This window comes from Microcaecilia unicolor, chromosome 1, assembly GCF_901765095.1.
Source record: "Microcaecilia unicolor chromosome 1, aMicUni1.1, whole genome shotgun sequence".
Classification (NCBI taxonomy): domain Eukaryota; kingdom Metazoa; phylum Chordata; class Amphibia; order Gymnophiona; family Siphonopidae; genus Microcaecilia; species Microcaecilia unicolor.
In genome coordinates, this window is record NC_044031.1 from 183,891,054 (window position 1) to 183,916,883 (window position 25,830).

The following is a 25,830-nucleotide window of genomic DNA, read 5'->3' on the forward strand; positions in this document are numbered from 1 at the left end:
CTAACTCTCCCACCTTATTTCTTAGGCTTCTGGCATTTGCATAGAGACATTTACATTTCAAACATTGTTTTTAGTTCATATTTACAACTTGCTCAGCAGTTGACAGTGATAATTTGCAATCTTGAAAATGTCTGCTTTTATTTAAACTCACATCAAATTTAACAGTCCCAGATCATATTTTTCCACCACCACATTGTATAACTTATTATTTCATATTGCAGTTTTCACAGACTGTCTAGTCTTGCCTCAGTAGTGCTTAATTGTCCAATAATTATTTTTTGGCAATTCAAACAGCACCAAGTTCTTCATCGGCTTCTATACATTCATATTGATATATTTAATGCACTTAAGTATATTCGGACTGGGGGCTCAAGGCTATATGTATAGAAGCCGATGAAAAACTTGGTGTTTGAATTGCCAAAAAATAATTATTGGACAATTAAGCACTACTGAGGCAAGACTAGACAGTCTGTGAAAACTGCAATATGAAATAATAAGTTATACAATGGGGTGGGTGAAAAATATGATCTGGGACTGTTAAATTTGATGAGTTTGTATGTATGGTTCCCAGTAAGAGAATCACACGATAACTGCCTTTATATGAGTGCTTTTATTTAAAGACACCTGGTCCACTATGGTCTTTATTGCAACTTTGCTGTCGGGGTGCCATATGTTACCTATTTTGGTGATATCTTTTAAAAGATACCTTGTTCTGTACCATGCACTTCTGAGCAGCTGTAGGCCTTCCCCCAGATTCTAGCTCAAAAAGTTGCTGTTTTAAATGTTGATACGAGCAGCCTGATTCCACCCTGGTTAAGGTGGAGCCCATCTTTCCAGAATAGGTTCCCCCTTCCCCAGAATGTTGCCCAGTTCCTAACAAATGTAAAACCCTCCTCTCTGCCCCATCGTAGGGTTACCATATTTGTTCCCCCCCCCCCCCCCCAAAAAAAAAGAGGTCACATGCCCCACCCACATCACATCCCACCCCTTTCTCCTCCCCTAAAGGTGTCCTATCCTCCCCTCCCTGTACTGTCCTGGTAGGCTAGTGACCTCTCTGGGGCAGGAAAGAGCCCTCTCTTTCCTGCCCGGAGCACCTGCATACTGCTTCTTGCTGACTCGGATCCCGGCGCCAATTCAAAATTGTCACTGAGAGGGACTTTGCAAGACTTCTGCAGAAGTCTTGCGAGGCCGCTTCAACTCTTGGCTAGCAATTTACAATAGAATGATTGATGTACTCTAATTCAAAGTATCATTATTATAACCTGACTGTGTGCATGTGGTGCTGGTGACACTGTATTAAGGCCCACCTTTTTTTTTTTTTTTTTAAGTGATATGTGATTGGAGCCTGAGGAGAGTACCCAAATCACCTCTTTCACAACTGTTGACAAAACAGTCGCTCATCAGGACCCAGGAAAACATTGGCTGCAACTAGCAATTCCTCTGGGAAATAGTTTACAAAATCAAGGGCCAACACCATATACTAAAAGCTTAATTCCAAGGCACCAGGAAGCAGATTTCCTTTTGTGAGATTTGGACACAGTTGTCTTAAGTACATCTGGCATTTCACCACTACACCTGTTATCAAAGAGCATGTACAACACACTGTTCTTTGTATACTTTCTGGTGCTACCAGGTTTGACGTATTTCCTCTCTCTTTTTTTTATTTTCAATAATTTTATTGATGATCAACAGTTAAATAACACTATAACATTCGTTTATAACCTTTAAAACATTCTACCATAGCCATTCGTGTAGATACAAAAGAGTTCAACTGTGTCATCCAAATTTACTTTATTTTTTCCCTCCTCCCATCCCCATCCTTTATCCCACCATATTCCATCAAGATTTAACCACACCGTCAGTCATCAAACTTTTAGTAATTTCATCCCCCCTACCTCCACCACGCCTAATACTATATATTATTACTCCTTTATCCCTCACTAACCCCCATCTCCCTTACCCCCTAGGCACCTACTCATCCCTCCCCCTCCTGAACTTCAATCTCCTATAATACCCCCCCCCCCTGTTCCTCTATTTTTTTTTTTTAAAATATCACTGCTCCTGATCCCCTATGGTAGATGATGGCAGATAAAGCCCTGGTATGGTCCTCCAGTCTGCCCAAAAAGATAACTCAATATAAGGTATGATGTGATACATTATCTATATTTGATCTTGGTTGGTCCTCGCCATTTTCAGGGCACAGACCGTAGAAGTCTGCCTGGCACTAGCCTTATTCTCCAGTTACTGAAGCTGAATCTGTCCAGCCACGATCAGGGCACAGGCCGTAGAAATCTGCCCAGAGTTCATACTACTCACTCTTACACATAGAGTGCTCCATTCAGGGATCTCGAGATCTCTCTTTCTGTGTCCTCATCATCCCACACACCCCTGAAAGCGAATGATACATACCTGTAGCAGGTGTTCTCCGAGGACAGCAGGCTGATTTGTTCTCACGACTGGGTTGACGTCCACGGCAGCCCCCACCAACCGGAACAAAACTTTGCAGGCGGTCCCGCACGCAGGGCACGCCCACCGCGCATGCGCGGCCGTCTTCCCGCCCGTGCACGACCGTTCCCGCTCAGTTGAATGACAAGCAAAGGCATGAGGAAAAAAAACACAACTCCAAAGGGGAAGAGGGAGGGTAGGTGAGAACAATCAGCCTGCTGTCCTCGGAGAACACCTGCTACAGGTATGTATCATTCGCTTTCTTCGAGGACAAGCAGGCTGCTTGTTCTCACGACTGGGGTAGCCCTAGCTCTCAGGCTCACTCAAAACAGAACCCAGGTCAATGGAACCTCACAACGGCGAGGGTATAACAGAAATTGACCTATGAAGAACAACTAACTGAGAGTGCAGCCTGACCAGAATAAATTCGGGTCCTGGAGGGTGGAGTTGGATTTAAACCCCAAACAGATTCTGCAGCACCGACTGCCCGAACCGACTGTCGCGTTGGGTATCCTGCTGGAGGCAGTAATGAGATGTGAATGTGTGGACAGATGACCACGTCGCAGCTTTGCAGATCTCTTCAATAGTGGCTGACTTCAGGTGAGCCACCAACGCTGCCATGGCTCTGACACTATGAGCCGTGACATGACCCTCAAGAGTCAGCCCAGCCTGGGCGTAAGTGAAGGAAATGCAATCTGCTAGCCCAATTGGAGATGGTGCGTTTCCCGACAGCGACCCCTTTCCTATTGGGGTCGAGGGAAATAAACAATTGGGCGGATTGTCTGTGGGGCTGTGTCCGCTCCAGATAGAAGGCCAAAGCTCGCTTGCAGTCCAATGTGTGCAACTGACGTTCAGCAGGGCGGGTATGCGGTCTGGGGAAGAATGTTGGCAAGACAACTGACTGGTTAAGATGGAACTCCGACACCACCTTTGGCAGAAACTTGGGGTGAGTGCGGAGAACTACCCTATTATGATGAAATTTTGTATAAGGAGCATGAGCTACCAGGGCTTGAAGCTCACTGACTCTACGAGCTGAAGTAACTGCCACCAAGAAAATGACCTTCCAGGTCAAGTACTTCAGATGGCAGGAATTCAGTGGCTCAAAAGGAGGTTTCATCAGCTGGGTGAGGACGACGTTGAGATCCCATGACACTGCAGGAGGCTTGACAGGGGGCTTTGACAAAAGCAAGCCTCTCATGAATCGAACGACTAAAGGCTCTCCAGAGATGGCTTTACCCTCTACACGATGATGGCAAGCACTAATCGCACTAAGGTGATTCCTTACTGAGTTGGTCTTGAGGCCAGACTCTGATAAGTGCAGAAGGTATTCAAGCAGGTTCTGTGCAGGACAAGAACGAGGTTCTAGGGCCTTGCTCTCACACCAAACGACAAACCTCCTCCACTTGAAAAAGTAACTCTTTTTAGTGGAATCCTTTCTAGAGGCAAGCAAGACACGGGAGACACCCTCAGACAAACCCAACGAAGCAAAAGCTACGCCCTCAACATCCAGGCCGTGAGAGCCAGAGACTGAAGGTTGGGGTGCAGAAGCGCTCTGTCGTTCTGCGAAATGAGAGTCGGAAAACACTCCAATCTCCCACGGTTCTTCGGAGGACACCTCCAGAAGTAGAGGGAACCAGATCTGACGGGGCCAAAAAGGCACTATCAGAATCATGGTGCCGTGGTCTTGCTTGAGCTTCAGTAAGGTCTTCCTCACCAAAGGTATGGGAGGATAAGCATACAGGAGGCCGGTCCCCAATGGAGGAGAAAGCGCTAGTCTGCCGTGTGCCTGTAGTCTTGGAACAGAACAGAGGCAGCTTGTGGTTGGTCTGAGAGGCGAAAAGGTCCACCGAGGGAGTGCCCCACTCTCGGAAGACCTTGCGTACCACTCTGGAATGGAGCGACCACTCGTGCGGTTGCATGACTCTGCTCAGTCTGTCGGCCAGACTGTTGTTTACATTTGCCAGGTATGTGGCTTGAAGAAGCATGCCGAACTGCAGGCCCAACGCCACATCCCGACGGCTTCCTGACACAGGGGGCGAGATCCGGTGCCCCCCTGCTTGTTGATGTAATACATTGCAACCTGATTGTCTGTCCGAATTTGGATAATTTGATAGGACAGCCGATCTCTGAAGGTCTTCAGTGCGTTCCAGACCGCTCGGAGCTCCAGGAGGTTGATCTGAAGATCTTGTTCCTGGAGGGACCACAGTCCCTGGGTGTGAAGCCCATCGACATGAGCTCCCCACCCCAGGCGAGATGCATCCGTCGTCAGCACTTTCGTGGGCTGCAGAATTTGGAATGGATGTCCCAGGGTCAAATTGGTCCAAAGTGTCCACAGTGCAGCGAATTGCGGCAACTGAGGGACAGGCGGATGACATCTTCTAGATTCCCGGTGGCCTGGCACCACTGGGAAGCTAGGGTCCATTGAGCAGATCTCATGTGAAGACGAGCCATGGGAGTCACATGAACTGTGGAGGCCATATGACCTAGGAGTCTCAACATCTGCCGAGCTGTGACCTGCTGAGACGCTCTGGTCTGGGAAGCGAGGGACAGGAGGTTGTGGGCCCTCGCTTCGGGAAGAAAGGCCTGAGCCGTCTGTGAATTCAGCAGAGCTCCTATGAATTCCAGAGATTGGACTGGTTGAAGATGGGACTTTGGGTAATTTATCACAAACCCCAGCAGCTCCAGGAGGTGAATAGTGCACTGCATGGACCGGAGAGCTCCTGCCTCCGAGGTGTTCTTGACCAGCCAATCGTCGAGGTAGGGGAACACGTGCACTCCCAGCTTGCACAAGTACGCCGCCACCACCACGAGGCACTTTGTGAACACTCGAGGCGCAGAGGCGAGCCCAAAGGGCAGCACACAGTACTAAGTGCTGTGTTCCCAAACGGAATCTGAGATACTGTCTGTGAGCTGGCAGTATCGGGATGTGAGTGTATGCGTCTTTTAAATCCAGGGAACATAGCCAATCGTCTTTCTGAATCATTGGTAGAAGGGTGCCCAAGGAAAGCATCCTGAACTTCTCTTTGACCAGGTATTTGTTCAGGCCTCTCAGGTCTAGGATGGGGCGCATCCCCCCTGTTTTCTTTTCCACAAGGAAGTACCTGGAATAGAATCCCTGCCCTTCCTGCCCGGGTGGCACGGGCTCAACCGCATTGGCGCTGAGAAGGGCGGAGAGTTCCTCTGCAAGTACCTGCTTGTGATGGCAGCTGAAGGATTGGGCTCCCGGAGGACAATTTGGTGGAGGCCAAATTCAGGGCGTATCCGCACCGCACTATTTGAAGAACCCACTGGTCGGAGGTTATTAGAGGCCATCTTTGGTGAAAAAGTTTTAAACATCCCCCCCCGACTGGCAGATCGTCCGGTACGGACACTTTGATGGCGGCTATGTCCATGGATCCAGTCAAAAACCCGTCCCCGGTTTTGCTGTGGAGGCGCCGGGGGCTGCTTAGGCGCACGCTGTTGACGGGAACGAGCGCGCTGGGACTGTCCCTGTGCCTGATGAGGCTTTCAGGCCGGCTGGGTGTACCTACGCTTGTTGTAGGCGTAGGGCGCAGCCTGCCGGGCCCGGGAAAAACGTCCACCTGCTGAGGTGGATGCTGAAGGCGCCCGGTGGGAGAGCTTGTCGAGGGCGGTTTCCCGCTGGTGTAGTTGGTCCACCAACTGCTCGACCTTCTCACCAAAAATTATCCCCCCGGCAAGGGACATCGGCCAGCCGATGCTGGGTGCGGTTGTCCAGGTCAGAGGCACGCAGCCACGAGAGTCTGCGCATCACTATACCTTGGGCAGCAGCTCGAGATGCCACATCACAGGTGTCAAAAATACCCCTGGACAGGAACTTTCTGCACGCCTTCAGCTGCCTGACCACCTCCTGAAAAGGCCTGGACTGCTCCGGGGGGAGCTTGTCGACCAGGTCCGCCAGTTGCTTCACATTATTCCGCATGTGTATGCTCGTGTAGAGCTGGTAGGATTGGGATGCGGGTCACGAGCATGGAAGATTGGTAGGCCTTCCTCCCAAACGAGTCCAGAGTGCGAGACTCCCGCCCCGGGGGCGCCGAAGCGGTATCCCTCGAACTCCGTGCTCTCTTGAGAGCAGAGTCCCACGACCGCTGAGTAATGAGGCAATTGAGGCCGCATTAACTCCGGGTCCGAGTGGATCCTGTATTGGGACTTCCGCTTTCTTGGGGATGGTGGGGTTAGATAAAGGTCTCAACCAGTTCCGAAGCAGTGTCTCTTTGAGGACATTGTGCAGCGGTACCATGGAGGACTCTCTAGGTGGTGATGGATAGTCGAGGACCTCGAGCATCTCAGCCCTCGGCTCATCCACAGAGACCACGGGAAAGGGAATGCAGATAGACATATCCCTGACAAAGGAGGCAAAGGAGAGGCTCTCAGGTGGCGAGAGCTTCCTCTCCGGTGAAGGAGTGGGGTCGGAGGGAAGGCCCACAGACTCCTCTGAGGAGAAATATCTGGGGTCCCCCTCCTCCCCCCACGAGGCCTCTTCCTCGGTATCGGACATGAGCTCCTGTAGCTCAGACCTCAACCGGGCCCGGCTCGACTTCGAGGCACCGAGTCCTCGGTGGTGGCGTCGAGCGGTGGACTCCCGCGCCGGCGGGGATGAAGCTCCCTCCATCGACGTCGATGGGGACTCCACCTGCGTGGCGGTCGAGAACGGCGCCGCAAGCGGCGTCGAAGGGCCTCAGCAACCGGGCTAGAGCACGCCGGCGCCTCCATCAACGGCGCCGGGGGGGGGGGGGGGGGCACAGTCTGGCGCATCAGCCCTTCCAGGATCCCCGGAAGGATGGCTCGGAGGCACTCGTCAAGGCCCGCTGTCGAGAAAGGCGAGGGGTCCGGTGGGGGTGCCGGTGCCAGAATCTGCTCGGGTCCAGGAGACCGGCACCGAAGTGTCCGTGCCCTGACGCAGCAATACCTCTACCACCGAGGGGGAACGCTCCTCCCGGCGCTGTCGCTTCCTCGGCGTCGAGTCATCCTTGGAGCGGAGATGGTAGCCACATCCGCCGTGGGCGACCGATGACGGTGCTTCTTGGCTTTCTTCCGGTGCCCGTCATCGGCGCGAGGCGGTACCGAAGAGGAGGAGGTAGATCCCCCTCGGCCTCGGGTCCGACAGGGTTCGGTCCCGATGGCCGTGGGTAGAGGGAGTGACCAGGGCCGAATGCCCGCGCGGCTGCTCACCCCTGCCATCTCCGGAAGACCGGTGGGCCAACGGAACCTGGGGTCGGTGCCGATTTCGTCGACATCGGTACCGGTATCGAAGATCCGGCCATCGACACCGATGCCGTCGAAGTCGAAGGGCCGGCGCAAGTTCCAAAAAGACGGTCCCGTAGAACTTGCCTCGCCACCTATGTCCGTTTCCGTAAACCGAGACACAAGGTGCACGTCTTGGTATTGTGCTCTGGCCCGAGGCACCAAGCGTGAGTGTCGGTCTGCGAGATATGCCGGCCGCACCGACCACACTTCTTAAATCCACTTGGGACCTTCGAGGACATCGACGGAAAAATCGCGTTGGCGAACTCAAAGTCGTCGATGGTGGTGGTAAAAAGCACACCCGAAAAATAAATCGACCGCGCGGCCAGGCGCCCCCCGCTAGACGGACGAGGGGAGAAAAACAAAGTTGGTTTTGTTTTATAAAAAGGAAAACAAACTAAAGAAACAACGAAGAAGAAAAAACTCGCGTCGAAAACGCGATCCGGTTTCCGGGGCTGACAGAGAGAGAGAACACGGCTCTCTCCAGCGCGGAAAAGAAAAGACTGAGCGGGAACGGTCGCGCATGGGCGGGAAGACAGCCGTGCATGCGCGGTGGGCGTGCCCTGCGTGCGGGACCGCCCGCAAAGTTTTGTTCTGGTTGGTGGGGGCTGCCGTGGACGTCAACCCAGTCGTGAGAACAAGCAGCCTGCTTGTCCTCGGAGAAAGAGCTCTTCATGATGGTTGCCTGCATGTCCCTCCTCCCTCTTGCTCCAAATTCGAACAGAGTTTGCAGCAGCCATATTGGTGTGGAGAGGACATTGATGGGAGCGAATGGGCATTGCTCTTGTCCTATCTATTAGACCACACAGAATAACAGTATGCCCGGGGAGTGGGAGGGGGGAAGAGAGAGCCAGTATAACCTTTTGGTTCAAGATAAAAATGCACTGGAATTTTCGGCCAATGAAAGTCTGGGACAGAGTGAAGGCAACTGAGCTCCATAAATTAGGACTTAGGGTACCAAGGGCAAAGCTAGAAACTATGAAGTGGGGTTCTGGAGTTTAGGTTGGGGCAGCATGTCCTTGGAATTTCTGATATTAATATTAGATGGAATATAAAGGTTCCATCAGGAAAGAAAAGGAAGAATAGCTTTCTACATTTATTTTCAAACAGGATAAAGATCACAGAGAAAGGTCAGGCAAATATCTGGGCGTTATATGTTTTTTTTTTTTTTTAATTAAATATAGAGACACTTCACATACATGAAAAACTGAAAGCGCCTTTCCCTCAACCTAGGAAGCTGAGCAGGATCAGAATGCCTGATCTCAAGAGGCAAGATATGAAGGAATCATCTGTTTCAACGTGCTGTAAGAACTACAACTAAAGGCCCTCCCTCCCCATTATTACAAACATATTACAGCAAAAATTATCCCTCAGAACATAAAATCTCTCTATAAAGGTATGAAAAATGAACTGCAACTGGAAACAGTTTCTTTCAGACATGTCTGTCAGTGTTACTGCACACAGCAGATAAGGACAGAAGTAAATGGAAACTAGAATTAACAGCAAAGCTGAGTGTCCTTTTTTAAAATAACCCTATCAGGCTTTCAATACAAATTAAATTATTCAGAGCTAAATGGTGACCTTTTTAGGGTTGAATCTGGCATACAGTGAGATGTGATAACCCTCTTTCTACAGTTCTGATGAAGAATTAAAAGATTTGTCCCCCCAGACTTCCTAAAGAAGGCCCTCCATCTCCTTCATGAATGCCTCATACATATCGTCCTTGGTCTGCACGGGCATTGCAATGCCAGCCTTTGGTGCTGCTTTGGAGACATGTACGACTGACTCCTCTTCATGTTTCTTTGGAGGAACAGTTGTCTTGTTTTCTCGTCGGACTCGCAGTGCTGTGGGCACAAAGCGAGTGATTTCTGCCTTCGGGTTAGTTATCTGAGGCTTGGCGCTGATGGTGGTTGTGGCCTTCTTCTCAATGGTGGCACTACTTTCATCTTGTTTGGGACGTTGGATCAAGCTGGGTGGGGCACTCAGCACACCTGGGTTCTGCAAGGGGGCAGGAGGGAAAAGGCCTGGAGGAACAGGTCCAGGTGGAGGTACCAGGGGTGGCCGCAACAAACGAGGTGGTGGAATACCTATGTAGGACAAGAACACACAGTTATAATCTGGCTCTAAATGCTGATAAAATATAGCTGTATTTGTGCATTAGGAGTTTAGTGTCTCGTGTTCAGCGGTATACACAATCTGAGATCACCTCTTATAGCTAAGACAGTGACTGACAGTGGGCCTGAACAACATTATTTCTTCCTGGCCAATCATGTCTAGCAGTGAACAAAAATTAAAATTTAATTAATTTGAAGACAATTATACAACATAAATCATGGCAATAATCTATTTCAAACACACAAAACCTTGAGTTTAGCTCAACTAGTTTGCTTTGAAGTCCTGAGGCACAGACTACTTGCCCTGGTTCATGATTTCTATAACACATACAAGATGTATGCAATGCCATATGACAACATGTAGGGAGTAATATATAACAGGTCACCCAGGTTGTAAAACACAGACAAGTGTTGCACCTATTTCAAAAAGGCAATATATACACCAATGTTCTTTTATAAAATTACCCCGTCAGAAAGTAAGTGCACACATATGCCTCTGATCTGAGGCACGAGTAACTGTGTATGTATGTATTGGTTAGAACCTGCACATATGTAGCTTTATTTTTTTTTTTTAGAACACACGATTAAGTGCTAATCTCATCTTCTGGAAAAGCTTATGCAGATATCGTATAGAAGTAGACACTGAGGGACTGATATTGAGGCCCCAGGAAGGAGTCCGGCTAACTCCCACAGTTGGCCGCAAACCCAGAAATTCAAAGCCGAGGCCATATCTAGCGGCTTGCATTGAATTTTCGTGGTTTTTTTTGGCCACTAAAACAGTCGGTTAAGCTTATATTCATTGGCTGACTGGCTAAGTTATAGCGCGCAAAGACATTCCTGCTTAAATAGCAGAACTATCTGGCCGCTAAACCTAGCTGTCAGCCAGTGAATATTGGCGCTAACCAGCTATGTTGCGTGACATAGCTGATAACCAGGCTAGCTGCTAAGCGGTAAATATTCAGCCGAGATAGCTGGCTATTTTGCACCGAAATTCTAGTGCTTAGCCGGTTTTAGGCTATTTAACCGGCCAGGAGCCGTTCCTTTCTGGTTAAATAGTTTTAAATATCAGCCTGTGAGTTTTAAGTGTCTATATTTATGCATGTATGCTCCAGGCAATCCTAAAAGCACCTACTTGAACATGTAAACTGCTGTTCTACACACTCATGTCGCTTATAAAATTACCCCCATAATGGACAGTCCCTGCTCCTCGGAGCTTACCATCTAGTCAGGACAGACTGACAGGACCCACAGTGAAAAACAAATAAGAGGCTCTGAGTTAAGGTGGCAAGGCTAAGGAAAGATAGATCAATATACCAAGACCAAACCTTCAGACAGAAAAATCCGCTGGACAGCGGCATCACTGGCCTATGAAAGCTGACAGGATGCTGTTAAGTTGGCCTCTACAAGCCCAACAGGAAGCAGGAACTGTAGTAACATTCTAGCCAACTAGAATTATGCTGTAACTTGGCCTGGAGCAGAGGCACAGTGGAAAGGAGGGAGGGGATGGGGTCATGAATTTCTGCCCTACTAAAATGGGTTCATGTCAGAGAAAGGTTTGTGACCCATTGCCCTATTCATTCACCAACAAATCCACTAGCCGATACATTTTCCAGTTAGTGCCACTGTTGGAGTTAAGTGTGAACCATAAACACTGATGAACATATAAAGACCTGTTATGTATGTGGAGAAAAGGATGGCCAGGTTGGGACATTTATTCCCCAGTACACAGGCAGGCAGCGAGTTATTTGTTTGGGGAAGCAGAGGTGGTGGTGGTGGGGCACGTTCCCTGGGCTCCACAGAATTTCTCTCTTTTTTCGTTCCCCCAGACTTGCACAAATCTCCTGCTTTCTCTTCTCTATGTCCATGGGCCTAGGCTGACTGCTTAAGTTTATTTATTTATTAGGATTTATTTACCGCCTTTTTGAAGGAATTCACTCAAGGCGATGTACAGTAAGAATAGATCAAACATGAGCAATAGGCAATTACAGCAGTAAAAATATTCAAAAACAATACAAAATACGGCATGGCATACTACTTACAATGTCAACACTATTACTACTTATCATTTCTATAGCGCTACTAGACGTACACAGAGCTGTACACTTGAACAAGAAGAGACAGTCCCTGCTCGACAGAGCTTACAATCTAATTAGGACAGACAAACAGGACAAACAAGAGATAAGGGAATATTAAAGTGAAGATGATATAATAAGGGTTCTGAACAAGTGAATAAGGGTTAGGAGTTAAAAACAGCATCAAAAAGGTGGGCTTTTAGCTTAGATTTGAAGACAACCAGAGATGGAGATTGATGTACCAGCTCAGGAAGTCTATTCCAGGCATATGGTGCAGCAAAATAAAAGGAACGAAGTCTGGAGTTAGCGGTGGAGGAGAAGGGTGCAGATAAGAGATTTACCCAGTGAACGGAGTTCCCAGGGAGGAATGTAGGGAGAGATGAGAGTGGAGAGATATTGAGGAGCTGCAGAGTGAATGCACTTATAGGTCAATAAGAGGAGTTTGAACTGTATGCGGAAACGAATAGGAAGCCAGTGAAGTGACTGGAGGAGAGGGCTAATATGAGCATAACGACACTGGCGGAATATTAGTCGTGCAGCAGAATTTTGAACAGATTGAAGAGGAAGAGATGGCTAAGTGGGAGGCCTGTGAGAAGCAAGTTGCAATAGTCTAAGCGAGAGGTAATAGAGTGTGGATGAGGGTTCTGTAGTGTGCTCAGAAAGGAATGGGCAAATTTTGCTGATATTATAGAGAAAGAAACGACAGGTTTTAGCAGTCTGCTGAATATACGCAGAGAAGGAGAGGGAGGAGTCGAAGATGACCCCAAGGTTACGAGCTGATGAGACAGGAAGGATGAGAGTGTTATCCACAGAAATAGAGAATGGGGGAGCAGGAGATGTTGGTTTAGGGGAAAAGATAAGAAGCTCAGTCTTGGTCATGTTTAGTTTCAGATGGTGCTGAGACATCCAGGCAGCAATGTCAGACAGGCAGACTGATACTTTGGCCTGGATTTCAGAGGTAGATCTGGGAGTCATCAGTGTAAAGATGATACTGAAAACCATGGAATGAGATCAGAGTACCAAGGGAAGAAGTATAGAAGGAGAAAAGAAGAGGTCCTAGGACAGATCCCTGAGGTACACCAACTGACAGTGGGATAGAAGTAGAGGAGGATGCACTAGAGTATACACTAAAGGTACGCTGGGAGAGATAAGAAGAAAACCAGGAAAGAACAGAGTCCAGAAATCCAAGTGAGGACAGCGTATCAAGGAGTAGGCTGTGATCAACAGTGTCAAAAGCAGCAGATAGATCGAGAAGGATGAGGATAGAATAGAGACCTTTGGATCTGGCCACGAACAGATCATTGGAGACTTTAGCAAGTGCTGTTTCAGTTGAATGAAGGGGGCGAAAGCCAGATTGAAGTGGATCAAGAATAGCTTGAGATGAAAGAAAATCAACGGCCGTGAACAGCACGTTCGAGTATCTTGGATAGGAATGGGAGGAGGGAGATGGGGCGATAGTTGGAAGGACAGGTAGGGTCCAATGAAGGTTTTTTAAGGAGTGGTGTGACTACGGCATGTTTGAAGGCATCAGGAACAGTCGCAGTGGACAGTGAAAGATTGAGGATATGACACAATATGTAATAGAACATTATAATTGATAGTGAAGGGTAAAGCAAAGATTTAACATATAGATAGGTAAGAAAGCAGGAAGAGTTAGAAAGTAAGGTGATTTAAAGAAAGTTGCACATGAGGTCAGAGAGATGGTTAAATATTATCTCAGCTAGGGTAGGAGTGGATAAACATGTCCTCAACCCATATATTTACGCTGATGATGTGACGATCTACATCCCATTCAAACAGGAGATAAAAGAAATTTCCAATGAAATCAACCAAAGTCTACATATCATGCACTCATGGGCAGACGCCTTTCAATTAAAACTCAATGCAGAGAAAACCCAATGCCTAGTACTCACCTCTCAGCACAATACGAGCAAATTTACCACCATCAACACCCCAAAACTAAATCTACCAATTTCAAAAACCCTGAAAATCCTAGGAGTCACCATCGACCGACACCTGACACTAGAGAATCATGCGAAAATCATAACCAAAAAGATGTTCCACTCAATATGAAAATTTAAAAGAATAAAACCATACTTCCCTAGAACCGTTTTCCGGAATTTGGTACAATCACTGGTACTCAGTCACTTAGACTACTGCAACTCACTCTACGCTGGCTGCAAAGAGCAAATTCTCAAAAAACTCCAGACAGCCCAGAACACAGCAGCCAGACTCATATTTGGAAAACCAAAATACAAAAGCGCAAAACCCCTACGAGAGAAGCTACATTGGTTACCACTCAAAGAACGCATGACGTTCAAGATATGCACCCTAGTACACAAAATCATCCATGGCGAGGCCCCAGCCTACATGGCGGACCTGATCGACCTACCACCCAGGAATGTTAAAAGATTGTCTCGCACATTTCTTAATCTTCATTTCCCTAACTGCAAAGGCCTCAAATATAAACTAATGCACGCATCAACCTTTTCCTATATGAGCACGCAACTCTGGAATGCATTGCCATGGAACCTAAAAGCGACCTATGAACTGATCAACTTCCGCAAACAACTGAAGACACATCTCTTCGACAAGATATACCACAAAAACCAAAACTTGTGAAATCCCCACACATACCTAGCAATGTAAGAATGCCTTATGTCATGTTATTATCTTGTTTTCCATTACCATGCTACCCAAACTACTTCTGTAACACCATATGTCAATTCTCCTCTCATTTTCACTATCCATGATTTATTGTAAGCCACATTGAGCCTGCAAAGAGGTGGGATAATGTGGGATACAAATGCATTAAATAAACAAATAAACAAATAAACAAATAAATAAATAAGACTAACAAGTTAGTTACTTCTTCCATTAAAGGCCTGGTTGAAGAGCCAAGTTTTCATGTGCTTCCTGAAGTAGAGATAGTCTTGTGTTAAGCGGAGCCTTTCAGGCAGTGAATTCCAGAGTGTGAGGGCTACTCCGGAGAAGGCTTGCTTTTGGGTATCACATTGTGTAATGTCTTTTGGAGAGGGTGTGGTTAGTGAAAGTCCTTGGGAGGAGCTTAGTGTCCTTGGTGGTGTGTGGAGGATCATCCTATATTTCAGGTACTCAGGGCCATTTCCTTTCAGGGCCTTGAAGATCAGACTTAACAGTTTAAAATTTAGCCCTGTATTGTACTGGTAGCCAATGAAGTTTTTGCAAAAATGGTGTGATGTGGTCACGTCGCTTGCAGCCTTCTATGAATCTTGCTGCTGCATTTTGAATCAACTGGAGCTGGTGCAGGCCCTCTGTAGTTAGACCATTGTATAGTGCATTGCAGTAATTCAGTCTTGATGTTATCATGGTATGCAAAACTGGGATAAAATTTATCTTCTTGATGTAAGGAGAGAAGCAGCGTAGCTGTCGCAAATAGTAGAAGCAGTTCTTGAAGGTTGCTTGGATTTGGGGAATAAGAGTAAATGTTGAATCTAACTGTATTCCAAAGTTTCTGACGTGATTTAAGGGGGAGTTCATACTTCCTAAAAGGGATTTTGATGTCAGGTATGTATCCACTTGTGTTAGGGACCCAGAGAAGCTTGGTTTTACTTGGATTCAGGCAAAGTTTGTTGTGTTTAACCCATTCTTCAATTGATGTTAGACAGGCAATCAGTTTATTCAAGGCTGTAGGTAAGTCAGGTTCAATGGGTATGAGTAGCTGCACATCATCCGCATAGATGTAGAACTGAGTGTCCATTGACCTAATCAGCTCAGCTAGTGGCTTGAGGTAGATATTGAACAGAATAGGTGACAGTATCAATTCTTGTGGTACTCCGCAGGTCAGTGTCCATGGTGATGATGAGTTGCTGCCAAACATTATGGATTGTTGCCTGTCTGATAGATAGGATCTGAACCAGGCAAGTACTGTTCCACTGATACTTGTTTCTGTCAGTCGTGCTAGCATGATATCATGATCCACAGTGTCAAAAGTTGTTGAGAAATCAAGCAGTACTAACATTGAGCTGAATCCCTTGTCTCGGTTTCTATGAAGATCACCTAGTAGGGATACAAGGACCGTTTCTGTACCATAACCAGGTCTGAATCCAGATTGACATGGATCTAGCCAGTTTCGCTTTTCTAGACAATCATTAAGTTGAACACGGACTGTTTGTTCTACGAGTTACCCTAGAAACGGGATGTTGGATACTGGCCTGTAACTTTCAAGTTTGTCCTGGTCAAGGTTGTGTTTCTTCAGCAGAGGGCAGACCACTGCCCTTTTTAATGCTGTTGGTATCTGCCCATTAGAAAGAGAGGTGTTCACAATTTTTGTGGTGCCTTCTTTAAGGCTCATACTTGCCTGCTGCACTATATTTGATGGGCAGGGATTGAGGGAGCAGGTAATTGGTCGAAGGTCTTTTAGGATTTTGTCAAGGTTCTCCTCTGTCTTTGGGTTAAAAGTGTCCCACCTGTCTCTACCAGGAGGGGGCGAGTTTGTACACCCCTGGTTGACTGGTTGGGCACTGGGTGGGATTGTCTGTAAATCCTGGCGGAGACTTTTAATTTTGTTGGCAAAGTATGCAGCAAAATCACTGCAGTTCAGTTTAAACTAGGCAGGCTGGTTCTGTTGTTGGGGCTACAGTAGGCTGTTTACTATATTGAACAACTGCTTGGTTGAATTGGCAGCCTGTGCAATGCATTGAGAGAAATACTGTTTTTTTGGTTGCTGTTAAGGCTTGGCGGTACTTTGCCATGTGCTTTCTACAATTTAGTCTGTCTTCATCCAGGTGAGATTTGTGCCATCTCCTTTCCAGTTTTCGTCCTTCGCGTTCAAGGATCGGACGTTCTGGAGAAAACCAAGGTGAGCATTTGTGAGTGGGGCTGTTTTCTCTATTGTCTTGGCTAAGTGTGTATTCCAGATGTCAACTTGTTCTGACACTGTTGTCTTTTCATCCACATGTGGATAGTCCAAGGCTTCTAGGAAATTTTCAGCGGTCAGCTTTTTTTTTTTGTCTCTGATCTCCTTCCAAACTCTGGGAGGTGCCATTTGTTTCAGGTGGTCACTTAGGAAGAATTTAATTATTAAATGGTTTGACCATGATAGGGGTGTTATTTAAATACTATTATCCCAGAATTCTGGGATATCCACCCCTTTGTAGGATACCAGGTCTAGTATGTGACCCTTTTCGTGGGTTGGAGAATTGGTCACCTGTATAAATTCTAGTGCTGTGCCCAAAAAGGCAGCTGTGGTGGTATGTGGGGTTTCGATGTGTAGATTGAAGTCTCTTATGATCACCAGCCTAGGGTAATTCAGGGTCACTTGCTAATCAGGTCTAGGAGTTCTTGAACAGATAATGTGTTGTTACGAGGTACTCTGTATACCATGAGCAGCCAGATTGCTGTATGCTTTTTTTTTTGTTGTTGTCCAGGAGGGTTAGATGTAAATAAGGATCCAGCTCCAATCACAGTGCATGAGGAGAGTTATTTGTAATGTGAAGGGAAAATAAAATTGAAGACTGGTGCCTCAAGACAGACTAAGCAGCAGTCAATAAAAGTTTTGGTTGTAAATAGGCAGAAAATGTAATTATTTAATCTAAGTTGCAGAGCCTGATGTGAACCCAGCCAGCCCAGCTCATAAGCTGCTCTCAACTTTCCCCCTGGTTGGGGGAAATGCGTGTATCGTTTTGTTATTATGAAATGTATGTATTTGATTCAAACAATACATTGAAACAACACCCATGCTGCAAACACACCAAATATTTAAGAACCCCCAATAAGCTGGAAAACAAATGCCTTAATTTACAGTTCATACACCTTAAAAAAGAAGCTCAATGTAATTTGTGACACTGCTAAAAATGGCTGTTCTTAGAAAAATAACTTGCAAGATTTATTTGAAATAACTGTAACCTCATTATTCTTGTTTCAAGAGATATTTTGGGCTTGAATCAAGATGGGTCCTAGAGATAAAGTCTGGAAAAAAGTCTTTAAGAATCAGTCTTTTCTGTAAGGTACGGATCAGTACGACATGTCGTGATCTTAGTTTGCTTTCATAAAGAATAACTTTTACTGCTGTGTGTTTATACTTTTGAAACACACCACCACACACAGCTCAGGGCTTTCTTATGCACTTACTGGTTCCCAGATAACAATGACTTCACCCTTACAATTACTGCCCAAAGCAATTTACTGCTTCCTGCATTGTATCCTGCTTCCCACGGCATGACTTTATACTTAATATGACCATACTCTGTTGGCCTAATGAATGCAGCTGGTGTTCACAAATTTCTGCAGAAATAACTTAGACTATAAAACTGGCCACCTTTCCCACCAAAGCTGGCTCCATCATGTCTGGTTCAAGTCAATCTATCTTATTTGCCTGCACATTTCTATAAAATGTAACATTACCTGAGAGTTACTAAAGAAAACAAACGAAAACAGAACTATCCTAGGGAAAATTAAATCTGTTCAGATTCTACCTATAATGAAAACATGAGGCTTTAACTAACCTGAGTGGATAATGATTGGAAAATATTTTGATAGATTAAAGTTATTTGAAATTTCAGAAAAAGAACATAAGCGATGCCATACTGGGACAGACTGAAGGTCCATCAAGCCCAGTATCCTGCTTTCAACAGTGGCCAATCCAGGTCACTAGTACCTGGCAAGATACCAAAACAGTAAAACAGATTTTTTTTTTTTTTGCTGCTTATCCTAGAAATACAACTATTCAATTAAATGGCTCAGTTTTGTCTCAGCACTTTGTAAATATACACAACGTCAATTTAGACAAAAACTGTTATATTGCAAATAACATCGAGAATAACTTATATAGGCTGTAGAGGTAATCTCATATCATTTTAGGACATTGCATATCAACCTATACAGTGGCTCCCAGGTCAATGCAAATTTCTAATCATCGAATACCTCCAGCCAACCGGTAGTGTTTTATACTGATACTCTAATTGCGTTTCAGCTGTAAATAGCTTCAAACATCCTACCGTTCAAAAAATCAACATTATTGCAATGTAAAAGCAAATAATGCACAGATATAACTTAGCTTAAATGCTCCCGCCTTGGTATATTGTCTTCCGTGGCTGGGACTTAGCTGGTTCCATCAAAATTCTAGTGAAACCTCATTGGCAACACCGATACTGTGATTAGCCCGACAGGACCCTGTTTCGCGGTCCCTAAGGATGAAGTACTGTTGCTAGATTGATGCCCTTGACAAAGCATGAGACCGCGAAACAGGGTCCTGTCGGGCTAATCACAGTATCGGTGTTGCCAATGAGGTTTCACTAGAATTTTGATGGAACCAGCTAAGTCCCAGCCACGGAAGACAATATACCAAGGCGGGAGCATTTAAGCTAAGTTATATCTGTGCATTATTTGCTTTTACATTGCAATAATGTTGATTTTTTGAACGGTAGGATGTTTGAAGCTATTTACAGCTGAAACGCAATTAGAGTATCAGTATAAAACACTACCGGTTGGCTGGAGGTATTCGATGATTAGAAATTTGCATTGACCTGGGAGCCACTGTATAGGTTGATATGCAATGTCCTAAAATGATATGAGATTACCTCTACAGCCTATATAAGTTATTCTCGATGTTATTTGCAATATAACAGTTTTTGTCTAAATTGACGTTGTGTATATCCTAGAAATAAGCAATGGATTTTCCCAAGTCCATCTTAATAATGGCTTATAGACTTCTTTTAGAAATGTAGCCAAACTTTTTTAAAACCCTAACTGCTTTTAACTCATTCTCTGGAAATGAATTAGCGTTTAATTACTTGTTGAGTAAAGAAATATTTTCTCCAATCTGTTTTAAATTTACTACTTAGTAGCTTCATTGTGTGCCCCCTAGTCCTAGTGTTTTTGGAAAGAGTAAACAAGTGATTCACATCTACCCATTCCACTACACTCAATATTTTATAGACCTCTATCATATCTCCTCCTCAGCTGTCTCTTCTCCAAGCTGAAAAGCCCTAGCCTTTTTAGCCTTTTCTCATAGGGAAGTTGTCCCATCCCCTTTATCATTTTCGTCACCCTTCTCTGTACCTTTTCCAATTCTGCTGTATCTTTTATGAGATGTGGTGACCAGAACTGCACACAATATTCTAAGTGTGCTTGCACAATGGAGCAATACAAAGGCATTATAACATTTTCATCCTGGGTGGTGACTCCTAATGTGTAACCTTGCATCATGTAGCTATGGTTTAGGATCCTCTTTCTCACATGCATCACTTTGCGCTTGCCCACAATAAACATCATCTGCTATTTGGATCCCCAGTCTCCCTGTCTCATAAGGTCCTCTTGCAATATTTCACAATCCTCTTACAATTTAACAAATTTGAATAACTTTGTGTCATCAGCAAATTTAATTGCCTCACTAGTTATTCCCACCATATTTATAAATATGTTAAAAACCAGTGGTCCCAGCACAGATTCCTGGGGAACCCCATTATCTACCCTTCTCCATTGAGACTACTGACCACTTAACCTACCCTACTCTCTCTTTTAACCAGTTTTTAATCCACAACAGGACACTACCTCCTATCCCATGACTTTCTAATTTCCTCTGGAGCCTTTTATGGGATACTTTGTTAAATGCCTTTTGAAAATCCAGATACACAACATCGACCGGCTCACCTTTATTCAAACCTTCAAAGAAATGTAGTATATTGGTGAGGCAAGATTTCCCTCGACTAAATCCATGTTGGCTTTGTCTCATTAATCCATGCGTATGCTCTGTAATTTTGTTATTTATAAGTCTATACCATTTTGCTTGGTACCAAAAGATTGGAGGGTGGCCAATGTAACGCAGATTTTTAAAAAGGGTTCCAGGGGTGATCCAGGAAATTACTGACCAGTAAGCCTGACTTCATTGCCGGGGAAAATAGTGGAAACTATTTTAAAGAATAAAATTACGGAACACAAAAATAAATACGATTTAATGGGACAGAGTCAGAATGGGTTCAGCCAATGGAAGTCTTGCCTCATCAATTTGTTTCATTTCTTTGAAGGCGTGAATAAACAATGTGGCTAAAGGTGAGCCAGTTGATGTAGTGTATCTAGATTTTCAGAAAGCTTTGACAAAAGTTCCTCATGAGAGACTCCTGAGAAAATTAAAGAGTCATGGAATAGTAGGGAATGTTCTGCTGTGGATTAGGAATTTGTAATTGCACAGAAAACAGAGAGTATGGTTAAATGGTCATTTCTCTCAATGGGAAATGGTCATTTCTCTCAATGGAGGAGGGTGAATAGTGAAGTGCCGCAGGGATCAATACTGGAACTGACATATTTATGATATGGAAATCGGAACAAGTGAGATGATTAAATCTGCAGATGACAAAACTATTCAAAGTTATTAAAACATTTGCAGACTGTGAAAAATTGCAGGAAGACCGTAGGAAATTGGAAGACTGGGCATCCAAATGGAAGATTAAATTTAATGTGGACAAATGCAAAGTGATGCACATTGGAAAGAATAATCAGAATCATAGTTACCTGATGCTAGGGTCCACCTTGGGGGTCATCACCCAAGAAAAAGATTTAGGTGTTGTTGTAGATAATATGCTGAAATCTTCTGCTCAGTATGTGGTGGCAGCCAAAAAAGGAAACACGATGCTAGAAGTACTTAGGAAAGGGATGGATGTAGTAATAGTGGTTAGCGTATCTGGGTTTAAAAAAGCTTGTACACGTTCCTGGAGGAAACGTCCATAGCCTGCTATTGAGACAGACATAGGGAAGCTACTGCTTGCCCTGGGATTGGTATCATGGAATGTTGCCAGTATTTGGGTTTCTGCCAGGTATTTGGCTTGGCCACTGTTGGAAACAGGTTACTGGGTTAGATGGACCATTGGTTTGACCCAGTATGGCTATTCTTAAGTTCTTATCATGTGGCTGGGGCATCATTTGCATACAGGCCCACACAAGATTTTGTTAACCCAGCTCCAGCTTCATGTATCCAATATGACCCCCACATAAAAAAAAAATGAAGACTACAGCCGTATGGAATCATTTTACAGTAAGACTAAAGATTTTTTCTGCTATTGCAGGAATTTACAGGACTTTGGAAGCAACTTTGGTATTCACTGGATATTTTACTAACAAAAGTTAAGCACAAGTGATGAGTCTCTTGGAAACCTAGATGACCAAACTCCAATAAAAATTACTGAGCTAGAGCTATATTTAAATGAAAATCTGTAAAGCTGATAAATACTATGACATTGTATAAAACACCTCAATGTTCCTATGGTGGACAGCAATAACCGTTTTTGCTCATCACAATATAACTTCCATGTTGCCTCCAAATATGTTCAGTGTGAAGGACCACTTTGTTTCGCAAGGAAGTAAAACATCGGCTTTTAAAAGCTGCCTTTAGTTAATAGCAGTTATTTTTACCTGAGCATTGTTCATTAATTAGGGAGTTTTTATTTAATGTTATATGCTTGTTTCGTGATATATTTATTTTGCAATGTATATGTTTTTATATTTTGTTGTTCCTTGATCAGAAACTTATAAGGCAACTTCTACATGGTGACTGTCTCTTAAAAATTCTAGATGCAAATTCATACAAGGTCCCTAAAATTTGAAGCCTGGCGCCCAAGGCCACTCTGATCCTAAAAAATAATTGTTAGACTTAATACATAAATATTAGTGTAAAGGCAGCAGCTGTACCTGACAAAGTTTGCACAACAGAAAACATCCTAAACAAAGACCCTTGTACCTGGAGGAGCTGGTGGAGGCAGGCGGGGTGGGGGTCCTCTAGGAGGAGGACCAGGTGGAAGACCTGGAGGGGGTCCTGGTGGAGGGCCAGGGGGACGGCCTGGTGGAGGTCCTGGTGGTAAAAGACGTGGTGGCGGTCCACGGAGTCCTGGTGGGGGTCTCAAGAATGGAGGAGCACCTGAAATCAGAAAACTGTCAATGTCAGCTTAGAAACCCAAATTCCCTGTCCTCAAAGACACAGTCCAGCTCATTAACTAAAAGGGTCCTTTTACTAAGGTATGCTAAAAATCAGCTGGCGCTAAACGCTGAGACGCCCATAGGAATATAATGGGCATCTCTGTGTTTAGCACCAGCTGATTTTTAGCATGAGCTAAAAACGCTAGTGCACCTTAGTAAAGGACAGTCTGTTTTTTTTTTTTTAAGTTAAAGAGACTATAAACTATTAGCAATCCTCTCTCTCATTCATGTTAACTGAGTGTACTTCCCCACATCCTGCAAAACTGCCTCTAGGACTGAACATTAAACTTCTCAGAATGTTATGAGAATGGTGCTATGACAGAGAATTATAAATGGTGTAAGACTAAAGGAACTCTGGATATTACCATACAAATAAGCATGTGGAGGAAAGGGGATGGGATCAGACATACCGCTTTTCTGCGGTTACAATCAAAACGGTTTCCATATTATATACAAGTTCTTATTTTGTACCTGAGGCAATGGAGATTTAAGTGACTTGCCCAGAGTCACAAGGAGCTGCAGTGGAAATCAAACCTGGTTCCCCAGCTTCTTAGCCCACTGCACTAATCATCAGGCTACTCTTCCATAAGGGGGCATCTAGTTTAAGAGGGCAAGTAGGTTACTGCTTAGAACTTTTGTCCTTACAAAATACTAGCATAAGCAGTAGAAATTGCACCTACATTGCAGGTGCAGACATTTCCACCTGCTCTTGTGCATAAATTAGACTTTTGTATAATCTATGTGTGTACTTATGAATGCCACTCATGCTCTGCCCAAACTCTACCCTTGTAGATGCCCACCAGCAAGACATGTAGCATCGAGTCATTGCACATATTTTTATACCGGTTGGAAGTTTATAGCAGAATGCCTACATTTATTTAGACAAATTTGATATACCGCCTTAACTAATGGATAGATCTAGGTGGTGTACAATGTAAATGTAAAAATGACCCTATAAAAATTACCCTTGTAAAGGGGGCAATTCTATAAAGAAGGCACTAACATGTACATGGCAAATATGTGTAGCATATTGGGAATGTACACACATAAATACCCCTAATCCAGTTACACTAAACAGAATGTTTACTGGCTGTTAGTAAACCTATAAATTCTTTGGAAAATCTGACCCATATACTTTTCTGTAAGTGTTCTATTACCTGGAGGAGGACCAGGTGGTAGACCTGGGGGCCTCAGGGGAGGGGCTGGTGGTGGGCCTAAAGGAGGTGGTCCTGTCATAATGGGTGCTGGTGGTAAATGAGGTGGTGGGATAGGAGGTGGCTGAGAAATTGGAACCGGATTTTCTGGCTTAGGATCTTCTTGGTTCGGTGGCTCTTCTGTTTCTGATTCATCGTCATTGTCATCAGCTTCATCATCAGAATACTCTTCTGCTTCCTGGTCTTCCTCCTCTTCAAGAAATTCCTGACCTGTACAAAAAAAGGACATAGGGGATAAAATACTTAACAAAACGAAAGGCCTACTCTGATGTTTTAAATGGTATGGAACTGAAAATTATTGGCTTTGCAGGATGCAGAGAATTATAAATAACTGTGCAGCCTGAAAAGTAAAGTGCCACAAATCTATGCTGGACTTTTGATTTCCACTGGGTATACAGTATTAATAATTTACACATGATAATTTATAGCAATGGCTCTAAAAATACTAGTAATATACATGTAAACGAGTTGCAGGGGGCTGGGATACATTGGAAGAAATTGTATGAACTGTAGTTTACAAAAGCTTTTGGATAAAAGGGGTTTTATGGACAAAGGGTTAAGCTTTTGAATTTTATGAGAATTCATGAAATGTTAATATTTTAATGATGTATTGTTAAGGAGATGGTATTTGGGGGTAATAGGTTTATGGTATCTACATACGGTATTATGGAAGCTATTTTAGAAGCCTTACTTGCAATTTCTGTGTGAAGTTCTGGCATTTCTACATAGAAAAAACATCTTTAGGTAAACTGTGAGATTAGAAAGGGCTCAGCTTATATGTGGATGACCATAATATGCAGAACTTGTAGATGAAATGTTGGGGGCACAGACAGATTGTGACCTGGGTGGGTCAAAAATCTACACCTTTATTCCCCATTTCATACAGTGAATCCACATGTTGGACCTATTATTTCCATCTGGGGATTTACAGCTGCTCTCGTTTCTAAAAAATGTTTATTTCAGCCATCATTTTACAGGAAGAACAAGGAAGCTATCCTTCTCCAAATCTCGTTGTTTTCTGAGGCAAATTGACAAGTTAAAGAGTGATAAATCATCTAGACCAGATGGCATATGCCCCAGGTGCAGAGAAGGGCAACAAAAATGATAAAGGGGATGGGACGACTTCCCTATGAGGAAAGGCTAAAGCGACTAGGGCTCTTCAGCTTGAAGAAGAGATGGCTGAGGGGAGATATGATAGAGGTCTATAAAATAATGAGTGGAGTGGAATGGGTAGACGTGGAACATCTGTTTACTCTTTCCAAAATTACTAGGACTAGGGGGCATTCAATGAAGCTACAAAGTAGTAAATTTAAAATGAATCAGAGAAAATGTTTCTTCACTCAATGTGTAATTAATCTCTGGAATTCGTTGCCAGAGAATGTGGTAAAGGCGGTTAGCTTAGCAGGGTTTAAAAACGGTTTGCCAGCATCCTAAAGGAAAAGTCCACAGACCATTATTAAAATGGTCTTGGGGAAAATCCACTGCTTATTTCTGGGATAAGTAGCATAAAATGTTTTGTACTTTTTTGGGATCGTGCCAGGTATTTGTAACCTGGATTGGCCACTGTTAGAAACAGGATGCTGGGCTTGATGGACCTTTGGTCTGTCCCAGTATGGCAATACTTATGTACTAAAAGAACTCAAACATAAAATTGCTGATCTCATTAGTCATCTGTAACCTGTCGTTAAAATCATCCGTCGTACCTGAAGATTGGAGGGTGGTCAATGTGTAAGTGTTCTTGCTTGCAAACCAGGCATGATTTATGCGTCTTACACT

The 25,830-nt window shown here is 44.5% G+C and overlaps 1 protein-coding gene across 2 annotated transcripts in view; it reads right to left on the reverse strand.

The window, feature by feature from the left end:
* Positions 1–8,790: 8,790 nt before the first annotated feature.
* The window catches only part of WBP11 (WW domain binding protein 11), an 83,942-nt gene continuing 66,902 nt past the window's right edge, over positions 8,791–25,830 (reverse strand). Inside the window, exons 9-11 of one of the 2 annotated variants that reach the window (XM_030203103.1) lie at positions 23,998–24,264; positions 22,605–22,781; positions 8,791–9,794 (exon numbers count right to left, since the gene is read on the reverse strand). In XM_030203103.1, coding sequence (XP_030058963.1) covers positions 9,382–9,794; positions 22,605–22,781; positions 23,998–24,264 — 857 coding nt within the window. In that variant the 3' untranslated portion in view covers positions 8,791–9,381. The remainder of the gene's footprint in view (positions 9,795–22,604; positions 22,782–23,997; positions 24,265–25,830) is intronic. The other variant, XM_030203096.1, reaches the window with a different exon arrangement.